This window comes from Mus musculus, chromosome 11 (assembly GCF_000001635.26).
Source record: "Mus musculus strain C57BL/6J chromosome 11, GRCm38.p6 C57BL/6J".
In the NCBI taxonomy this organism is placed as follows: Eukaryota; Metazoa; Chordata; class Mammalia; order Rodentia; family Muridae; genus Mus; species Mus musculus.
Window position 1 is genome coordinate 59,659,943 of NC_000077.6, and position 19,030 is coordinate 59,678,972.

The 19,030-nt window shown below is 46.2% G+C and overlaps 1 protein-coding gene across 15 annotated transcripts in view; it reads left to right on the top strand.

The window, feature by feature from the left end:
• The first annotated feature begins 2,527 nt into the window (after positions 1 to 2,527).
• Positions 2,528 to 19,030, top strand: part of Mprip (myosin phosphatase Rho interacting protein) — a 118,393-nt gene continuing 101,890 nt past the window's right edge. For 6 of the 15 annotated variants that reach the window (XR_003949455.1, XM_017314568.2, XM_030246039.1 and 3 more), the window contains exon 1: positions 2,591 to 3,006. Coding sequence is in view for 13 of the 15 variants with exons in the window: in XM_017314568.2 (XP_017170057.1) it covers positions 2,884 to 3,006 (123 nt within the window). In the remaining 2 variants the exon portion in view is untranslated. Of the gene's footprint in view, positions 3,007 to 19,030 lie in introns of all 15 variants that reach the window. The other 9 variants (XM_006533433.2, XM_006533441.2, XM_006533440.2 and 6 more) reach the window with 6 other exon arrangements.

A 19,030-nucleotide genomic window follows, 5' to 3' on the forward strand; every position in this document is an offset into this window, starting at 1 on the left:
AGGGAGGCTGCGCTTGTACCACTCACTCATCCTCCTAATGCCTCCTCCTTCAGGGCTGTTTGAATCTCCAGCAACACCTTAATGGCATCCAGGCTTCTGTTTGTTTACACAGACTGGTCTGGATGTCCTGAGCCAAGTGCCCTGCTGTGGTGATCTGGAACATCTCTCCTCCTCCTTCTCCAGGCAGAGTCTTCCTCAGTTTTGGACTGTCCAGGGTCCTGCCTTTTCCAGAAGCCCCCGCGCTCAGTCTACTATGGAGTCAGGGGTTTCCTAGGCAGGGCCCTGCGACTTTCCAGTGGAAGGTTTCTGTTTGCCTCTTGTTTTTATCAGTTTTCATTTGCTTGAGGTCGAGCTCTTGTCAGGCTACCAGCCTCAGGATCCCTGAATCACTCTTCCTCATACCCACAGCTGTGACACCAGTGGTATGTGGCTGGCCTGGACAACGTATGCTGGGCATTTTCTTAATAGGGTAGCCTTGATTGGCCCCAAGAAACGGGTAGAACTTTAAAATATATATTTTTTGAAAACTTGTAATTAGATTTTAAATGTATTTCGTGTGTGTGTGTGCGCGTGCGCGCGCGCACATACGCACACACTGTAGCACACACTGTACTACTCATCTGGAGGTCTGAGGACAACTTTCAGGAGTTTGTGCTGTCCTTCCACCATGTGGCTTCAGGGGACTCATCTCAACTCATCAGGTGTGGTACCAAAGGCCTTTACGCGCCTTGCAATCTTGCTGGCTCTAAGTCTTTCTTTTAAACAGCTTGTACATGCTCATAAAACAAAACCCGAAAGGAACAAAAAGGTTTTATATTGAAAATTTAAAAGTAGGTCACCTCCCAATAACCCAGTTCTTCTCCCCAGAGGCCACCACTGGTATCACTTTCCGAGTATTCGGTGCAGACAAGAACCGTCAGTCTCCCTTTACCCCTTCCCCGTCTTTATTCTGGAAAAAAATTTAAATCAACAAGGTCGCAAGGATAGTCCAGTAAACACCCTTTCCCAAAATTCACCAATTAACAATTGGCCACATTATGTGAAGTATTTTGCAAAGATGATTATCACCTAATGCTTGCAACACCTTACATTCATGTCAGTTTTGTCCATGTGGTCAGTGAGGTGCCAGTGAGGGCAAAAGACCTGCCCACAGCTGGATCAGAGCTGGGCTTTCCCCTCAGGCTGCAGGCACACTTTGATCTGGGCTCCTTCATTCCTGATTCCTTGTGCAGGAGAGCATTTCTTTCTCAAAATGGAAATGCACCTCCCCGGGGTAGTCACCAGATGACCAGTGGAAAAGTACGCAACTCTGAAGGCATTTCTCTCCTAAAGCCTCCTTGTGACCTGAGCGCAGCTGCTCTCAGTGCCACCACCTGCTCCAATATCACCTCCATTGTGAAGAATGAGTTAGTTCAGCCTGTTAAAAAACACAGGCTGACTTCTGGAACTGCCAGCCAGCTGAGCCTGGAATCTCAGGTCAAAGTGATTCCTCCTTTCTGTCTTGCCTCCCTCACTCTTTCCCTTTCCTCTCCTCCTTAGCCTCCTTATAAAGGTCTCATTACGGTCCAGACTGGCCTTAAACTCTCCACCCTCCTAGATCTACTTTCAGAGTTCTGGGACCACATACTCCTTTCTTGTTCCTCCTCCCCACACTTACACCTGCATACCTTGGGAACAGTTCTGCATGCTCTCTGCTTAGATCCATTTCACTGCTGCTGGGAACAATTTGCCTCCTAAGGAGCAGGGGTTGTCCCCCTCCATCCCCCTCCCCTCCGCCCATTCTGGACTCCTCTGTCGTTTCCTTTCCAAGTGGCCTTTTGCCTGGGAGTCTGGACAAGAGTGGCCTGTAGTATATAGTTCAGGCCCTTCTTGCAGAGTGACCTTGCACAAGCTATTCGCAGTGTCTGAGCTTTTGTCTCCTCAAGCACAAAACGGAGGTAAGAGTGCGTACGTAACTCTAGCAGAATTGGGCTCCCATAATAGAATTGACAACTCCTCACGGCTGCTGACATCTTCTAGTCACCTCGGAAACACTACGTCTTATTACTTAACTGCTCCGCGCGCCTCAGTTTCCTTACGTAAAACCGGAATGGTCACGGGAAGGTTATGGAACTTTAATGATCTAAAACACGGGAAGCACTTGAAACAATTTCTAGTCTTTATGGTGGCATCTGGGTCGACCACAGACCTAGCACACAGTAGGGGCGCAGGCTAGACGAGGCAGAAGGCCGCAGCGAAGAGACTACGAGAAAGACAGGGGCCCGCAGGGAGACCGCGGAGATCTCCGGCGTCCTTCCGGGAGCAGCCCAGCCCAACGCCGCAGCTGTCAGGCCGCGGGCGGCGGCGCCAGTCCACCAAACCTGAAAGTTCCATCCCAGCGCCTCCACCTTCCCAGCCTGGACAAGTTACCTTGCGCCCGCTGCTCCCGGTCCCGCCCCCGTCATCCATTGGTCGACGGGTTTCTTTGTTAGCAGGAGCGTGCGGGTGCCATTGGCTCGCGGGGCTGCCGGTTGCGGTGCCCCGCCCCACCCCGCCCCTCCCCGAGTGCGCGCGGCGCCCAGCTCGGTTCGTTCGCGGTGGCGGCGGGCGCCGGGTGAGCGCGACGGCTGGACTTGCCGGCCGGCGCCTTGGGGGCGGCCGCGGTGGAGCCAGCGGCCGGAGGCCGCGTCCGTCCATGGGCCCACAGCGGCCGGGCGGCGGGGCGGGGCGCGAGGCGGCGCGCGCGCTCTGAGGCCGCGGCGAGCAGGCGGGGCGCGGCGCGAGAGGGGAGGCCTTTCCGGGCCTGCGGCGGCCAGCGCAAAATGCGGCGGCGGCCGCGCTGAGTCCCCGACCCCCGGGAGAGCGCTGGGCCGTGGCGGCCCGCTCCGCGGCCGCCTAGCCGACATGTCGGCGGCCAAGGAAAACCCGTGCAGGAAATTTCAGGCCAACATCTTCAACAAGAGCAAGTGTCAGAACTGCTTCAAGCCCCGCGAGTCGCATCTGCTCAACGACGAGGACCTGACGCAGGTGAGCTGCCGCGGGTGCGGAGCTGAGAGTCCTGCCTGCGAGTCGTGCCGGGGAGCGCAGAGCCTGCGAAGGCCAAGAGAGAATAAAAATGGAGCAGGGAAAAAAAATGCGTGAGAGTTGGGGGATGGGGTTGGAATGGGGGCGGGAAGAGTATCGATAGAGCTGGGACAAAGGGAAAATCCTCAAGAATGCCGAAAAATAACATCCTTTCCCGTTCCCATAGCTCTGCCGTGTGATTCATGCTTGTTGGGTGACTCAAAAAAATGTCTGGTTTCCCTGGATAGGAACAAAGTGGGGCTTGCTTGCCACTTGTCAGTACTACCCCCCCCCTCGCCCCCCTCGCGACTTGTCTTGGGACTGGACGCAGACTTGGCCACCAAACTGTCCCAGGAATTGGCATGTTTGCGTGGGTCACCAGTTTCCATCTTGTGGAATAGAGCCTGCTCTCCTTCTAAGTCACTGTCACCGTCAGGGTCTGAAGAGAGATGAGGTGTTTCTCTTCAGATGGGTGGGTCTTGCTCTTGAACTGAAGGTAGGAATAGCTTTTGTCGAGGGGTAGGGGCTTCCCTTCTTGGTTTTGCTTTCTGGCCCAGGAGACCAAGAAGACCTGTACATTCTGGGGAAAGTTGGTTTCCCCCTCTGTCTGCCCTTAATTTGTTAGTCAGGATTTTGGACCAGGTTAGACGCTCTTCCTAACCCGTGTCAAAGTCACAGTCATGGAAAACAGAGTTCCAGACCTCCAAGTCACAGTCATGGAAAACATTGTCCTAGATTGCCAAAGACCTCCAACCCCGGAGCAGTGTAGGAGATTGGGAATTTGTGTTGGTACAAGGTCTCCAATTTGGGCAACTGGCCCTTGGGAACTGGTTGCTCTCCCGTTTCTGGTGTTGAGGATTCCTGGCCTTGTTTGCAGCACTTTGGGAAAGCACTATATATCCTGCTCCCCTTTCCCCTCGCCCACTTCCTTTGCCCCCTGCTTGCTGACTTCAGTGGAGTTCCCCACACGGTCCAGCCAGTGCCACCTAGTTGTAGCCACTCCTTTTGGAAAGAGCTGTTTAGACTGAAAACATTGCTTTGAAGTGCCCTGGTTTGGCTGTTTTTAAAGCCTTTATGGGCAAGCAGGCAGGCAAGCAAGGTTTGACTTGTTTTATGGGGCAAACTAGAGTGGAGTAGTAGGGCAGGGGTTATGGCCTCTTTCTCTGAGGTCAGATTTCCAATAGCCAGGAAGCAATCAGGAAGCTTAACCAGACTCTCCAAGTCTCAGTCATTGATTTGTGAGAATGCCAAGGGCCTTAGAGACCTGTCTATTTGGGAAGGGTAGGACTCTTGAAGAGAGAGAAATGTGATTTCCTCTTCTCATTTGGATCCTGTTCAGGGAAGCAGTATATGGGATATGCGGTTACTGCTTGTGACTTTCTGAGGTCTGACCTTGAATGAGGCCTTTACCTCTGTTTTAATTTCCGTATCAGTAAACTGGTAGTGGTGATATGAAAAACAAGAAATATGTTTTATTGAGCTTTCCCCCTTATAGTTTAACAAACTGAAAAACCACCCATAGAACAGTCAACTTTGATTTAAGAAGTTTCTGGCCTTGCCAAAGGCTGTTTTGAGGGAGGTTTGTAAGTTTCCAGGTTATTTGAAGCAACTGCCTAAACTGGCAATTAGTTATTTATGCTACACACGGGCTGTTTTTCTGATTCTTAAATGAATGAGAGGAATTTAAATGTTTGAGTCTGTTAAAAAAAAATCTGTCAATTATTAGTTTAATTCAAGGGATGAAGCAAATTGAAAGTATTAAACTCTCAAGTTTGTTGTTTTCAAAATGATTGCACTTTGAAACAGGCCTGAGACCTCCAGGGCACTGGAACAGTAGTTCCTAAAATACTGGGTAGGGTTATTTGTGTGGGGAGAGATTAGCCCAGTCTTCTAGCTCCTGGGATCTTTCAGGAAGGAGCTGCTCTTGAAAGGAGAGCGGGGAGGCTGGAGGCTCTTGCCAACAGCATTTGTCCCTGCTCTGTATCCGCTTCTCCCAGAGCAGAGCCTTTTGCTCTCCTTATGACTCCATTAGAAAACCTCAGCCAATTGGTTCCTGTCAGCCTCCCCCAACCCCCTGCTTCCTGCTGCCCCTCCCGCCCAGAGCTTATTTTAGACTGTCCAAGCTGGAGGATACATCAGCCATCATCAAAGCCACCCCCTCTGTAATAGTTGAGGATGTGAGTCTAGGGAGGCAGGGACAGCTTCTGCTCTCAAGGATGTCATCTTCCCAGGAGCATACATTCCTTTCAGCCTTCTGATTTGAGCTTTATTTCCTCAGCTGTTGGTTTTGTTTATTTGTTTTTCCCTAGAGAGGTAGGGAACCTCTTTCAGGCCTGCCTATGTTGTGGCATCAAACCAGCAAACACTTGGAGGTCAGTTAAGCTAGCCACTTCCTTTCCCTGAAGAAACCCCTGAAACTCAGAGAAGGGAAAGCCTTGCAGGAGTGTAACATGGACTCCTGAGTGCCCTCGTTGTCCACAGCAGCCACCCCATGAGTACATCAGGATGGTTGAGTTTCAGAAGATGCCTCAAAGTGCTGTTTGGGGCCTCTGGAATTCAGACTAATCTGTGATAAGGTAATCAGAGTTCTTGTCACCCAGGTGATGTGCTTGCTCCACCCCTATTCCCAGGGTGACAGTTTTCTTCAGTCCTCTTCTCATTTCTCTTCATGGGCCCAAGTATCACTTAAACCATTTTTTAAAAATGTAACTTTTCTTTACTGTGTTACGGCATGGGCATCCTCTTGTCATGGTGCACCACCACCATGACTCGGTTCTCTCCTTCATCAGACTTAGGTCACTGGGCTTGGCAACACAGGCCTTTACCTGCTGAGCCATCTATCTCACCTGCCCTCATTCAACCTTTTAAAGCCTGAACTTTGTGTTTGTATTTGTTCTACAGTTTACTTATTTCTGCTTGAGAATGTCTAGAGCTCCTTTTCATGTAATTACCTCTAAAAACATCAAATCGTTTTCCATATGGGCCCCTTTGGGGTGTACTATAATTTAACCCATTCCCTCAGTGATGGCCAATTAAGGCTGCTGCTGAGGTCTTGCTGTTATAAATAGTGACCATAGCCAGCAAGATGGTAAAAGTGCTTGTTGTGTAAGCCCAAGCCTGGTTCTTCCTCCTGAATCCACATAAAGATGGAAGGAGAAACCAAGCCTATAAAGTTATTCTCTGACTTTCACCTGGGTGCTATGGAATGTATAAGGCCACACACACTTCATAAGTACACCTGTGCATGCAAACAACACACTAATTTTAAAAATAAAATAAATGCTGTCCTCTTAAAAGATTTATTTTTATTAAATTTAATTATCTGGAGGAGTGAGGGTGTGTGTGTGTGTGTGAGAGAGAGAGAGAGAGAGAGATTGATTGATTGATTGATTGATTTGTGCATATATGGAAGTGGAAGCCAAAGGTGTTGAATCCCATGGAGCTGGAGATGCCTAATGTGGGTGCTGGGAATTGAACTCTGGTCCTCAGGAAAAACAGCAAATGCTCTGAACCCTTGAGTTGTCTCTCCACCCCAGTTGTATTTGTCTTAGCTTTATAGTGCTTTTGATTGGGTGTGTGCGTGCAGGAATGCAAATATTTCTCTGGGGCAGATACCTAAAAATAAAATGGTTGGATTAACATCAAGCTCACCAAATTTCCAAAACAGTATCATAACATTTTCAGAAATGGACATTACCAAATAATTTCATTCTTTAATGAGTTTCCTGTTAACCCCCCCTTAAAGACTTGGTTTTTAAGTTATTTTTAAACACATGTATGCATGTGTGTCTTAATGTGAATGTGTGCATGTGAGTGTAGTCTTGAAGGAATCTTACATAGCCAAGCTGTCCTTGAACTCTGTTTGAGCTGTGGCATTCCTTGACTTGCTGCTCCTCCTGTCTCCACTTCCAAAATGCTGGGATTAAGCATAGGTATGCCATTCTTCATCGTCTGTATTGAGTTATTTTTCTTTGTCCTGTGGATTGTTTGTTTGCATTGCATTGTTTGCTCATCTTCACATCAGGCCTTCCCCTGATGATACGTAGTTTTTGTATATGATGCTTTTTGTCAGGGTCTACAAACTTTGTACAGAGGGTTTAATATAATTTAGCCTTTGTGGGCCATATAGAGTCTGGAATTATGTTGCTGTTATGGTACATAATGAGCTATAGATAACACAGGAGCCCAATGGATGTGGTTGTAGTCTGGTAAAACTTTATTAGCAAAATCAAGTAGCTACCTGGCTGCATTGACCTGGGAACAATAGTTTGTCACTTCTTCTCCCACACATACATGGCAGATTTTTTTTTCCCCCCTGTCTCTCTATGTGGCTATTTTTTATACAGTAGTTTTAAAATGAATGCAGTTGGGACTGGGGCCACAGATCATGGTAGAATCAGTATAGTAATGTACAGGTGGATGCAGTTAAATCTGTTTTCCTTTATCATTTGCAATTTTATTAATTTATTAGCATTATATATATTTAGTGTGTGTGTATTATTGGCTGGTTTACAGTTATTTTTATGCTTAAGTTTTTAAATTTGTTGGACTTGCTTTTAGGAAAAATCACAAAACTAAAGGCAGAGGATCTAGAAGAGGCCATGAGGGTAGTCCAGATGATGCCTAGGAAGATCTTCCCATGGCAATGTTAAGAACTGGAGAGAGGCAGTTGAGCAGATATCCTGGTAGAGAAAGCCAGGGTGTATTGAATTATCCTTTATTAAAAATGTATTTATTTTATGTGTGTGAATTTTGCCTGCTTGTGTATATGTGTGTTCCCTTGGGAGGCTAGAAGAGAGGGTATCAGATCACATGGAACTAGCCATCTACCTAGTTGATTGCTGAAAACCAATCTCAGGTCCCCTGCAAGAGCTCTTAACCCCTGAGCCATCTTTCCAGCCCCAGTTATCTTTAACACAAACAGAAAGCAAATTTGGAGTGGGTTTAGGTAGAAATTCTGAGGTAAATCTAACCTTGTGGGGGTGTATGATGAGTGTGGCTTCTTAAGGTGGAGCCATCCACCTAGACTAGAAGTGAATGTTGAGCTCAGTAAAGGTCTGAGTGTTCATTTGGGTGTTTGCTGAAGTTACAGATGGGAGTGGTTTATGTAGAGGAGATTTAAGTGCTGAGAGACAACCTCGATTGCCATGTGCAGGTAGAAGAGGGAAGCCCTGGTAGAAGGAGGGAGGTAGCTTAGAGAGGGCTGCTCAATGGGGGAACCGGTCTCTCTGGGAGCTCCTAGTCCTTCTGGTCTGATTATGTCTTTGTTAGGCTCTGACTATATCCTACTGCCATGGCTCAGGGGCTATAGAGTGGGAAGCTCTGATACAGAGGACGGATATTTCTGTGGAATGTTTATTCCATTAGGGTTCTGTTTGGTCTCCTTATTTTCTTAGTTCCAGGATACAGAATTTGTCTGACAATATCTCAGGAACAATGGAGAAATGTCTTGTTCATCTTTATTTTAACTATGTGTAGCTGTTGCATGTTTGGCAGGGGATGTTACTGAAGTTCCAGATACATACAGTCCCCTTACCAATAACCAAGGTCATGAGAAGATTCAGTATCATTCGTTATTAGGGAAAAGCAAATAATAATTACAGTGAGATTCTACTTCATACTCACAGGGGATGATAATAATTCTAAGGACAAAAACAAAAAGCCACACTTTAATAAAAGTAGGTGAAGTCTGAAGAAATTTCAACCCTTGGGCTTTGCTGGTGGGGACAAGATGGTTGTCACTGCTATGGAAAACAGTTCAACAATTTCTCAAGAAGTTAGATGTCAAATTATGTGAGCCAGCAGCTCCAGAAAAATTGAAAGTAGGTGTACTCTAATATTTGTATGTAAATGTTCATGGAAGCATACATGGCCAAAAGATGACAAAAGTTTGAAGTCATGGGGCCGTGGTGGCATCCTGTGGATCCATATAGTAAACTGTACTTTGATTCACAAGGAGACAGACTGAGCATAGGTGTACCCAGGGACCATGATGCCAAGTCAGAGATGCAGGAGATCGCACAGTATAGGAATGATGTCTCTTTTTATATGTGTATATTTTTATATACTCCTATTTATATGTATATATTAATTACATACATAATGACCAGTAAGTACATCAGTAGAAACAGAAGGCAGATTGGTGGCTGTTAGAGGCTGGGGCTTCAAAGGATGGTGCAGACATTGACAGTATCTGGTAGTTTCTGGAGTATAGATTTTTTTTTTTCCCTTATAGGGCAAGATAGCAAATACTTTAGCTTGGATAGGGCAACTGGCAAAATCAAGACATTTTTATAATTTATATAACCATTTACAGAATGTAAAAAGGAGCTAGGCATAGTGATACACACCTATATTATGTATATTATATACGTACTTAGGAGGTAGGGGGAGAAGACCACAGGTTTGAGGTCAGCCTAGGCTACAGAGTGAGTAAAAACAAATAAATAAAATGTAAAAGCCACAGAAATACTTTACAGTTTTGTTATAAGAGAGTGAAAGTATGTGCATGTGTGTAGGGGGGCGGGTAGGAAGATAACTTGATGGAGCTGCTGCTCTCCTGCCTTTATATAGATCTCAGGATTGAACTCCGGGCCTCAGGGCTTTTGCTGCAGCAGCTTTCCACCCACTGAGCCATCTCGCCAGCCTGCCCAGTTATATTAATCTGATATATCCAAAAGCATTATCATTTCACCATGTAAAGAAGTTTAAATGTGTGCATTTCAGATTTGGTTCATACAGACACATTCTTGGTGTCTTAGCTGTGCATAGCTGCTACCCAGCAGCTCTGGCCATAACTGGGCCTTCCAGGTTCTTCCATAGACGCGGGCATGGCATGTAGGAAGAGAGCTTTCTCTCCCCTCACCTCAGTGTTAGCCTATAGAAAGCTCTGGGCTAGACACCCCTGTATTTTTCTTTTCTTACTTGGTACCTGTCTGGGCCCTTTCTCTTGCCCTTAGTGTCTTCCTGCCAACTTTTGAGAGTTTTTTTTCCTATGAATGTCACATTTTCTTTAGTTATTATAATTGATTCCTTTTTGATATATTCAAAAACTCACTGTGGGTTCTGACCCCAGCCTTGTTAGAGACAAAGTTTGGTGACAGAAGGCAGAAGGATTCTGGCTACAGCCCATATGTGCAGGTTGGCTTTTTGGGAAGCGAGTGAGTTCTCGAGTAGGCCTGAGTGTGTCACGGTCTCTGTGCAGCACACAGTTGCTGCCATTTGACTGAGACCTGGCTCATGAAGCTTCTTTGATCTTTGATCTCCCAGTGTTCCGCAGGTGTCTTTTAGCTTGCTTCCCTGGGCGGAAATTTCCTTCAAAGTTATTTTTTCCTTGCCATCCAGAAGGACAGCAGCTCAGAGCTGTGTTCTCTTTGCACAGGTGTGCAAGGTGACCCAGAAACTTGATTTGGGGCCTTTGATCTCTGGAGTGGGCACCTGCTTTCTGCTCATTGGGAGGGCATGCTATTGGACCTGTGCAGACCCTGAGTACCCCTACATAGTCATCAGTGTTCTAAAGCATACTGATTTGTCTTTATTATCTATCTGTCTATCTATCTAATCATTTATTTATTTATCTGCTTGCCTTCATGTTTGTTTGTTTGAGACAGGGTCTCTCTGTGTAGCTCTGACTGGCTTGGAACTCCACTGTGTAGCTCAGGCTGGCCTCAGACTCACAGAGATCCACCTGTCTCTGCCTCCTGAGTGCTGGGATTAAAGGTGTGCACCACCTAACCAACTTAAATGTTTATTTTTAAGTGGTTGCCAAGCTGCTTAAATTTTTTTAAATTTATTACGTTTTTCTTTGCATGCAGCATACGTGTGTGCATGCATATTCATTCGCATAATGATTTGGAATATTCAGCCTCGGATGGAAAACAAGTCTTCTTTATCCAGGCTTCCCTTTTTCCGTCTGTATGACATGGCTGACCCAGATGGATAGTTTCAGACTTCTAGTAAGTCCCAGACTTTTTTACCAAAGCACAGCTCCTATGGTACTGGCTAGGGTTCTGGGTGACAGAGGGCCTTGGGTCATCCCTGAGGGCCTGAGAGGTGATTTGAGAACTGCCCCAGATCTTGAGCTGTTCCAGTTTCCGTAGTTGAAGCAGCTCCCGGAAGTGACTGCCACTGCCCTCTCCTCTACTCCCACAGTGCCATTAAGCCCTTCTGGAGGAGGTGGAGAGAGCCAGGGGGTTGATTTGCTGTTTTGTCTCTAGAGACTGGAACTGGAATCTTCCAAACCACTCACTGGTTTTCTCAGTCAAGGTCACCCTAGTTCACATAAAACCACAGTTTGGTTTTGCCTGGGGCTGTCTTCCTGGGTTTGGCTCAGGGATACCACATGGCCTTGGTGAGTGAAGCTTGTAGTGGACCCAGTGTATTTGACTCTGCACCTCCTTCATCGCTGCCCCAGCCTGAGTATGTTTGATTACCTGTCAGATTCATGATTCCATATGGCCCAAGAGATTAGAGGTCAGCTTGACTGGAAGCAACCTGACTTCCAGGCAGAGAAAGGTACTGCGCCTGGTCATCAAGTTGATCCACATTGAAGCAGTGACACAGAACTTAGGTCCTTGTGACTCCAATTCCAGTCCAGCATGGGCTATGAACTCACTTTCCACAGTCCAGGAGGGCCACCTTGACATATAAATTTGGTATTTATCTTTTGCCTGACTTGGGCAGTTCTGTTGTCAGGAGTTGGTGTGCTGTAGAATAAGTCACAGTGCTAAGAAGGAAGGACCTATTCCTTCCCTACCCCTTCAGCCCTGTTAAGTAAATGAGTTGTCTTTGCTTAATAGATGGAACAACTAAGAGCTGTGAGTTTTTGTACCTAGGTTTCAGGAAAGTTAGTATGAGCTTTTCCAGAATTTTATTTGGCCTCCTTGCCCTTGGTAAATTAACCTGTTATCAGAGAGAGATTCCCTAATTTAGGGGTATTTCTAGGGGATGTGTGTGTGGAATGTGTATCTTCACCTTCTGCAGCTATGATAAGCTGCAGTGAACCTCATGTCCCCCAAACAGGCTACTGGCCTGTGATAATGGTCACACCTTTAGCATATCTATGAACAGGAGTCACTGTCTTTTCCCCTGAAAGAATTCAGAATTGGGAAATAACCATGTCCTTGATCTTCACAGATACTGGTTTAACAGACAAACCAGCTCCTTGGTACACTCTGTGCATGTAATTTCTTACTTTCTTCTTATTCTTACCCTGGCTGAAGGGGCCGTGTGAAATGGGAGCAGCTGCTCAGAGCCTCAGTGGAGTAGAGAAAGGGGGTCATTTTCAAGGTCCCCTGGTTTACACTCTGAGCTTCATTGTTAGGACAAGGGAAGACACGGGCTTGGGAGCCTTGGGACTCAGTGAGGTCAAGATATCTGCCTGGTTTCCACTTTGAGGATGTGCTGTGACCTAGAAATCTGACAGCTGCACTGCACGTTTCCATTTTGGTGTGCCACATACGATGGACAGTGGGAAGAGCAGTAGCAAGCCTTTAGTGCAGATTCCGTTCACATCCAACCTTGTTCCTGTGGATTGTGCAGGCTTCTTAGGGTTAAGACTCTATGCCCTCAGCTGAAACTTAGGGATATTTTAACACCCATCTTAGAAGTCTACTGAACAATAAGATATAAAATACACATACAACCCTCAGTAACTGCAGGGGTACGGGAGGGGCTGAGCTCATAAATACCAGGTAGAATGGGCACTCAGTAAACAGGATGTTTTGCAAGCACTGAACATGGAGTACAGAGTGAACATGTGGCACATAGGCCCTGCCCTTGGAGTATACTCACTTAGCACTTTTGTCTTTTCTGTTTAACTATGTGACTCAGCCTGTCCTTAAATTCAGAATCCTCCTGCTTCAGTAGCTTGAATTTTGGGATTACTGGTGCATGCCACCACACCTGGTCCATCTGCCCTGAGTGTCTACTTGACTGGGCCTGGCTATATGGGTAGATGCCATAAAGGGCTGGAACTAAACAGGGTGCTTAGAGCTAAACCAGGTGGGAGATTTTGCTGCATAGTTTTATGTCAACTTGTCCCAAGCTAAAGTCATCTGAGAGGAGGGAACCTCAATTAAGGAAGTGCCTCCATGAGATCAGGCTGTAGGTTGGCCTGTAAGGCATTCTCTTAATTAGTGATTGATAGAGGAGGGCATAACCCAATGTGGGTGGGGGCCATTCCTGGGCTAGTGGGCCTGGGTTCCATGAGAAAGCAGACTGAGCAAGCCAGTAAGCAGCACCCCACCATGGCCTCTGCATCAGCCCTGTGTCCAGATTCCTGCCCTGTTTAAGTTCCTCCCTGACTTCCTTCATTGATGAAGTGATATGAAAGTGTAAGCCAAATAAACCCTTTCCTTCTCAACTTACTTTTTGGACATGGTGTTTCATCAAAGCCATAGAAACCCTAAGACGGAGAGATTAAGACTTGAGGGACCTGCTTGGACTCCGTACTGAAGCTGCAATTGAGAAAATGAGCACAGATAAGGGATATCTGTGACCTTCAAGAGCTAACCCTCAAGCCTGTTGTGTCTCTCCCGGCCCACCAGTGGTGAGCCCCTGGCCCCCAGTGTCTGTCTTCTATAGCTACTCTGTACCTCGGGTGCTGTTTTCACACTGGCCAGAGAGAGCAACAGGCTCTGCTTAGTCTTGTTTGTTTGTGTAGGTTTGGTTTCTGGAAGATGGCAATATGAAGATTGAAATGTTTTGAAGACTTTTTATAATACAAGAAATGAAAGAGCCAGATGTCATCAGCTGAGATTTCCCCCTCAGGTTGTCTGAGTCCTCTTCATGTAGAAAGTGGGTAGATAACACAGGAGGGAGATGCAAAAGAACCTAGCCTCATCTATGCCATGTCCCCAGTCTGAGCTAAACAGTTGTCTTTTAAGTGCCAGGTAAAATGCTGAGGTAGGTAGCGGACAGCTCTAGCCATAGCCAGGCCAGGTCAGAATTGCTGGCTGGGCAAGAGATCTGGCCAGGGTGCCTTGTAGGCTGTAGTCTCCAACATTGAATTGGTCCCTCAGCTAGCATATTGTCTGTGCTGTCTCAGGGCTCTTTTAGATGCTTAGCCATATGGAATGGAAACTACTGAAGGCTCTTCCCATAAGAACGTATCACCTGGGCAGACAAGCCCTCTACTTTCCAGTGTAATCTGCCTTCCTGCCTGGAAGCTTGTGAGTTCTCTTTGTGGATCATAGTTAGCTGGCAGCACATGGTCTTCCGTGGTGCACAGGTGTTTCTGGTTTGAAATTACAAGGGTATCAGTTTGCTCTGGAGTATGTCTCTCTCTCTCTCTCTCTCTCCCCATGATATTCATAGCTGACAGAAACTGTTGTCCCAGGCCACTGTTAACTCTTTCATATCCACAACATTCTTTTTTTTGTTTGTTTGTTTGTTTGTTTTTTTTTTTTTGGTTTTTCGAGACAAGGTTTCTCTGTGTGGCCCTGGCTATCCTGGAACTCACTCTGTAGACCACTCTGGCCTCGAACTCAGAAATCCGCCTGCCTCTGCCTCCCAAGTGCTGGGATTAAAGGCATTCGCCACCACTGCCCGGCTTATCCACAACATTCTTATACGTGAAGGGATAAAGGACTAGGTGTGGAGAAGACCTGTGACTTGTTGGCAAGAGCTATGCCAAAGCATAGACCAGCTCCCATCCTCTTGAATAGATGTAGATTAGCTCTCTGCAAAGTGGGCAGGATAGAGGATCCAGTCTGGGCGTCCTTGTCTAAGTGTGCTATCTCATGCCTGTCTTTCCATCATGCTCCTGCCCTGGTTTTGTTTGTTTGTTTGGTTGGTTGTTTTTTTTGGTTTTTCGAGACAGGGTTTCTTTGTGTAGCCCTGGCTGTCCTGGAACTCACTTTGTAGACCAGGCTGGCCTCGAACTCAGAAATCTGCCTGCCTCTGCCTCCCGAGTGCTGGGATTAAAGGCGTGCGCCACCACGCCCGGCATTGTTTTGTTTTTAATGAGAAAGGTGGCTCTGCATGGAACTGGTCATGACTTCTGTAGAAAAGCACTCGCTGCCCAGAGGCTGTCTGACATCTCTGTCATTCTGCCCTCTCCCACAAATGGCAGCCTATTCTAATGGTCTTGCAGCCATGAGCAGGCTGTCAGAGAAGAGCATTTTAATAACAGCCTCTTCCCCCAGCAGGGCCTAGGCTTGTAGGACTCTCTTAGACTAGTTGGAACAGAGGGGAGGAGGTATAGCCCATATCTGTAGGCCTGCCTGCTATGTGCCAAAGGTGTGGGATCTGTTGTATTTTTGTTTGTCTTTGATCTTTAAGATGTAATTCATAAAACATAAAATTAGCCACTTGAATTCAGTTGCATTTAACACATTCACAGTGCTATGAAACCAGTGCCATGCTCCAGTTGAAGTTGTTTTCTGCACCCCAGAACACCTCATAACTGTCAGCTGTCCTGCATCCCACTTCGTACTCCGGGTGCTTTCTACTTTGAATCTGCTTTCTTTCACTGTGGGAATTTCATAAAATGGAATCATAGAGACCTTTCATCGGAGTTCCTTGACTCAACTAATATTCTTATGGTTTCCCTATCTTGAGTACTATTTAGAATTTCATTCATCTTTTTTCATAATTCATAATATTTCAGGATATGACTGCACTACATTTTGTTGATTTATTCCTCAGTTAATGGCATCTGGGTCATTTCTACCTTTTGTCAAATGGACTAGAGTTGCTGTGAATATTTGTATATAGATTTTTATTTGAGCATCTACTGTCGCTTTTCCAGTGGAGTCCTGAGGGTAGGATCTCTGGACTGCCGCATTTCTGCTAGTGGGTTGGATTTGAATCACCCCTGGGGCTAGATGTTGGCCTGTCTGTCATGTGATAGAGTCAGCCATGTAGCTGCCTAGAGCCCAATGAGATGTTCCTCTGGCTGTAAGGACAGTGAACTCCCAGGTACTGGTGCACGCTCTCAGAAATCTTGAGATTTCCACTCTTTCTACCCTTTCATTTCATTTGAGTTGCTGAACTAAACAAACAAACAAACAAACAAACAACTAAGGTAGCTGTAGGGACTGTTGGCAAGAGAGCTCAAGGGTATAGGACTGGAAAGCTGGACAGCCCAGTGGTGCAGGCTCACTGGAGTGTGAGGTTACTGGGGGCTGCTGGAAGGGACTCATGTTGCCTAGAATTGGATCTCAGATGGTCTTGGGATTTTCTGGAGAGGACTGAGAAGGTCTTTCCTCTCCAGCAAGATTATTTGGTCAGCCAGAGCCTCATAGTGCAACTCTGTCTTTAAAAAAAGAGACAAGAGTGAAGAGGTAACTTTGGAATTCTTGGTCTAAAAAAGGCTATTAAATCCTGTACTTTTTAAGTGCTCCAGTAGAGGAAGAGAGGATGGCCAAGATGATCAAGCAACACTATTGACAGTGCTCTTGGGTTCTTGAGGAAGCTGGGGTGTACTCATGCGTATCCTCAGGAAATCTACCCTTCTTGGTAGCTAGATGGGACTTTTGAAGCCTAACTAAGTAAACCTCTCTGGACTCCCATCTTCTACATGTATCACAGTTCTTGTGATTATATGCTAATGGCTCCTGTTACAATTTCTCCTTGCTTCATTCTTTTGTTTCTCCTGCCTCCTTCTAGAAGTCTCCTTGGAGAGATTTGATTCTGAATTTGGTCTTTGCGGCTGGGCTGCCTGATTTGTGCTTACCCACGGGGAGCCTCACTGGACTCCTTTCTTTCCATCCTCGCCTGCCCTTGCTCTGTTCCTAAGAACTACCTCCTCACACTTCACATTGATAGATTACATTTATCTTTATGGTCTTAGATGGTCTTAAAGATATTTTTATTTATTTGTGTGCCTGTGTTTGCACATGTGTGTGTGTGCACGAGTGGGCATACTTGTGATGTTTGCTGATGCCTGGTAGGTCAGGTGGTTGTGAGTAACTTGATGTGGGTGCTGGAATTTGAACTCAGATCCTCTGGAAGAGCAGCAAGCACTCTTACCATGGAGCTGATATTCTAAGTTCTCTTTTAAGAGGTTTTATTAATAGCTACTAAACTTGGATACATGTTCACAATCACAAAGGATTGAAATAACCCTAAGGTCTATGTGAGGAAATAGTTGGTCACACAGAAATCAGTTTCTGACACATGCTACAATATAAGTGGACCTTGAAAACATGAAGTTAAATGGAAGAAGCCAGACATAAGAGATACCATGTATGATTCCATACATACATAATCCCAGAACAGGCAACTCCATATAGACAGCAAGTAGACTAGTAGTTGCCAGGCTAGAAGAGATGGCAGGTTTGGAGAGTGGCAGCTAAAGAGCTCAGGTCTCCTTTGGGGGATGATGGCAGTGTTCTAATTGGTAATAGCCGTACAGTACACTACTGAGTTGTACACTTTAAATAGGTAACTTATATGCAGTGTACTTCTAACTCCAGAAAATTATTACAAGACTATATCTAGTTACCACCTCTAATTCACTTAATGTTTGGGCCCACATTACCTCTTTGTCAAATCATTACTACAATGTAAGATTTTTTTCACAGTGGTGTGGAATTTTCCCGAGTAACTACTCTGTCTCCCACACAGTGCCAGGTTCTACCCATTCATGACTAATGAGCATCAGGTAATGGGAAAGCTCTGTGGGGGATGGGATTGCCCACTTATGGGCCAGGGTAAGCAAGCACCTGTACAGTGGGAAGGTTAGATTTAGGATGCTCAGGTGTTTGGGGTGCTTAGTATGTTTGTAGTCTAGGATGCTATCAAGAGGACAAAGAGTTTATCAAGACAGGACCTATCCTAAGCCTAGGAACAACTGTATTTGATATTTCTTTCTCCCCATATGGCTTCCTGCCATTTCTGTCTCCCAGTTCCTACCAAAGTGAAGTTAATCCTCTCCAACCCATCCTTGTACTTTTAGGTTCCTGTGGTCATAGAAGCAGCTTGCTTTTCCACACACAGCATGTGTGCATACCTGGGTGACAGCATTAACAGGTGCCTTCAGACATCATCAGTACCCCATTTGCTCACCAGTTGTTTGCTTTGTCTTCACTTCTGTCCAGTGCTGATCTTGAGCTGCTCGAGGAGTAGAGTTGGCTAGGCATGCTGGTCCGTACCTGTAATCCCAGTCTTCAAGAGTCTGAGGCAAGAGAATCACTAGGAGTTTGAGGCCAGCAAGGGTTTCAGAATTAGAACACCTCTTTAGAAAAAACTGAAAAGAGAACTTGGGGAGGTGTCTCAAGCTGAGAGCAGTGGCTGCTCTTGCAGAGGACCTGAGTTCTGTTCCCAGCAACCACATGCTGGCTTGTAACTATTTGTAATTTTAGGTCCAAGAGTTCACCAACTTCTGTTTTCCTTACTACATACATACATGAAAAGCACTCATACATGAATAAATCACTTTTTGTTTTGTCTTATTCTTTTGTTTTTTTTAGACAAGTTAACTCTGTGTAGCCTTGGCTGTCCTGGAACTTCACTGGAGACCAGGAGAGCTGGGATTAAAGGTGTATGTCACCACACCCAGCCACATAAATACATCTTTTAAAAGGGGATCGAGGGGGATATAGGTGAGACAGTCTGTCCTGTGGGTATATTTCTTCTGGGATGTGTGTGTGCCCTATATTCTTGTTGGCCCAGCACGACCTGGACGTGGCCCTGAGTCTCATGCATGCCTGCTCAGCTTTGTACATATTCAGATTCTGCCTCCCTCCCATGGAAGTCTCGTAAGTGGCCCTCTGCTGTCATACCAGTCCCTCTCTTACACCGTGGATGACTTTGCTCCCTTGCACTGATGCCTACACATGCCTCCGTGGGCTTGTGTCTTGGCTTTGGCAGTACATGTTGGTGACTGAGAGACTCTTTGGAGGAGAGGAGCAGGTTGCAGGCTGTGAGATAAGGATGGGCATGGCTGAGTTCTGGGACCTGAGTTCCTGATATCACTCCTGAGAGCTTCTCTGGGTGGTAAGAACCTGGGTGCCCTCTGCAGGAAGCTCTGAAGTAGTTATCT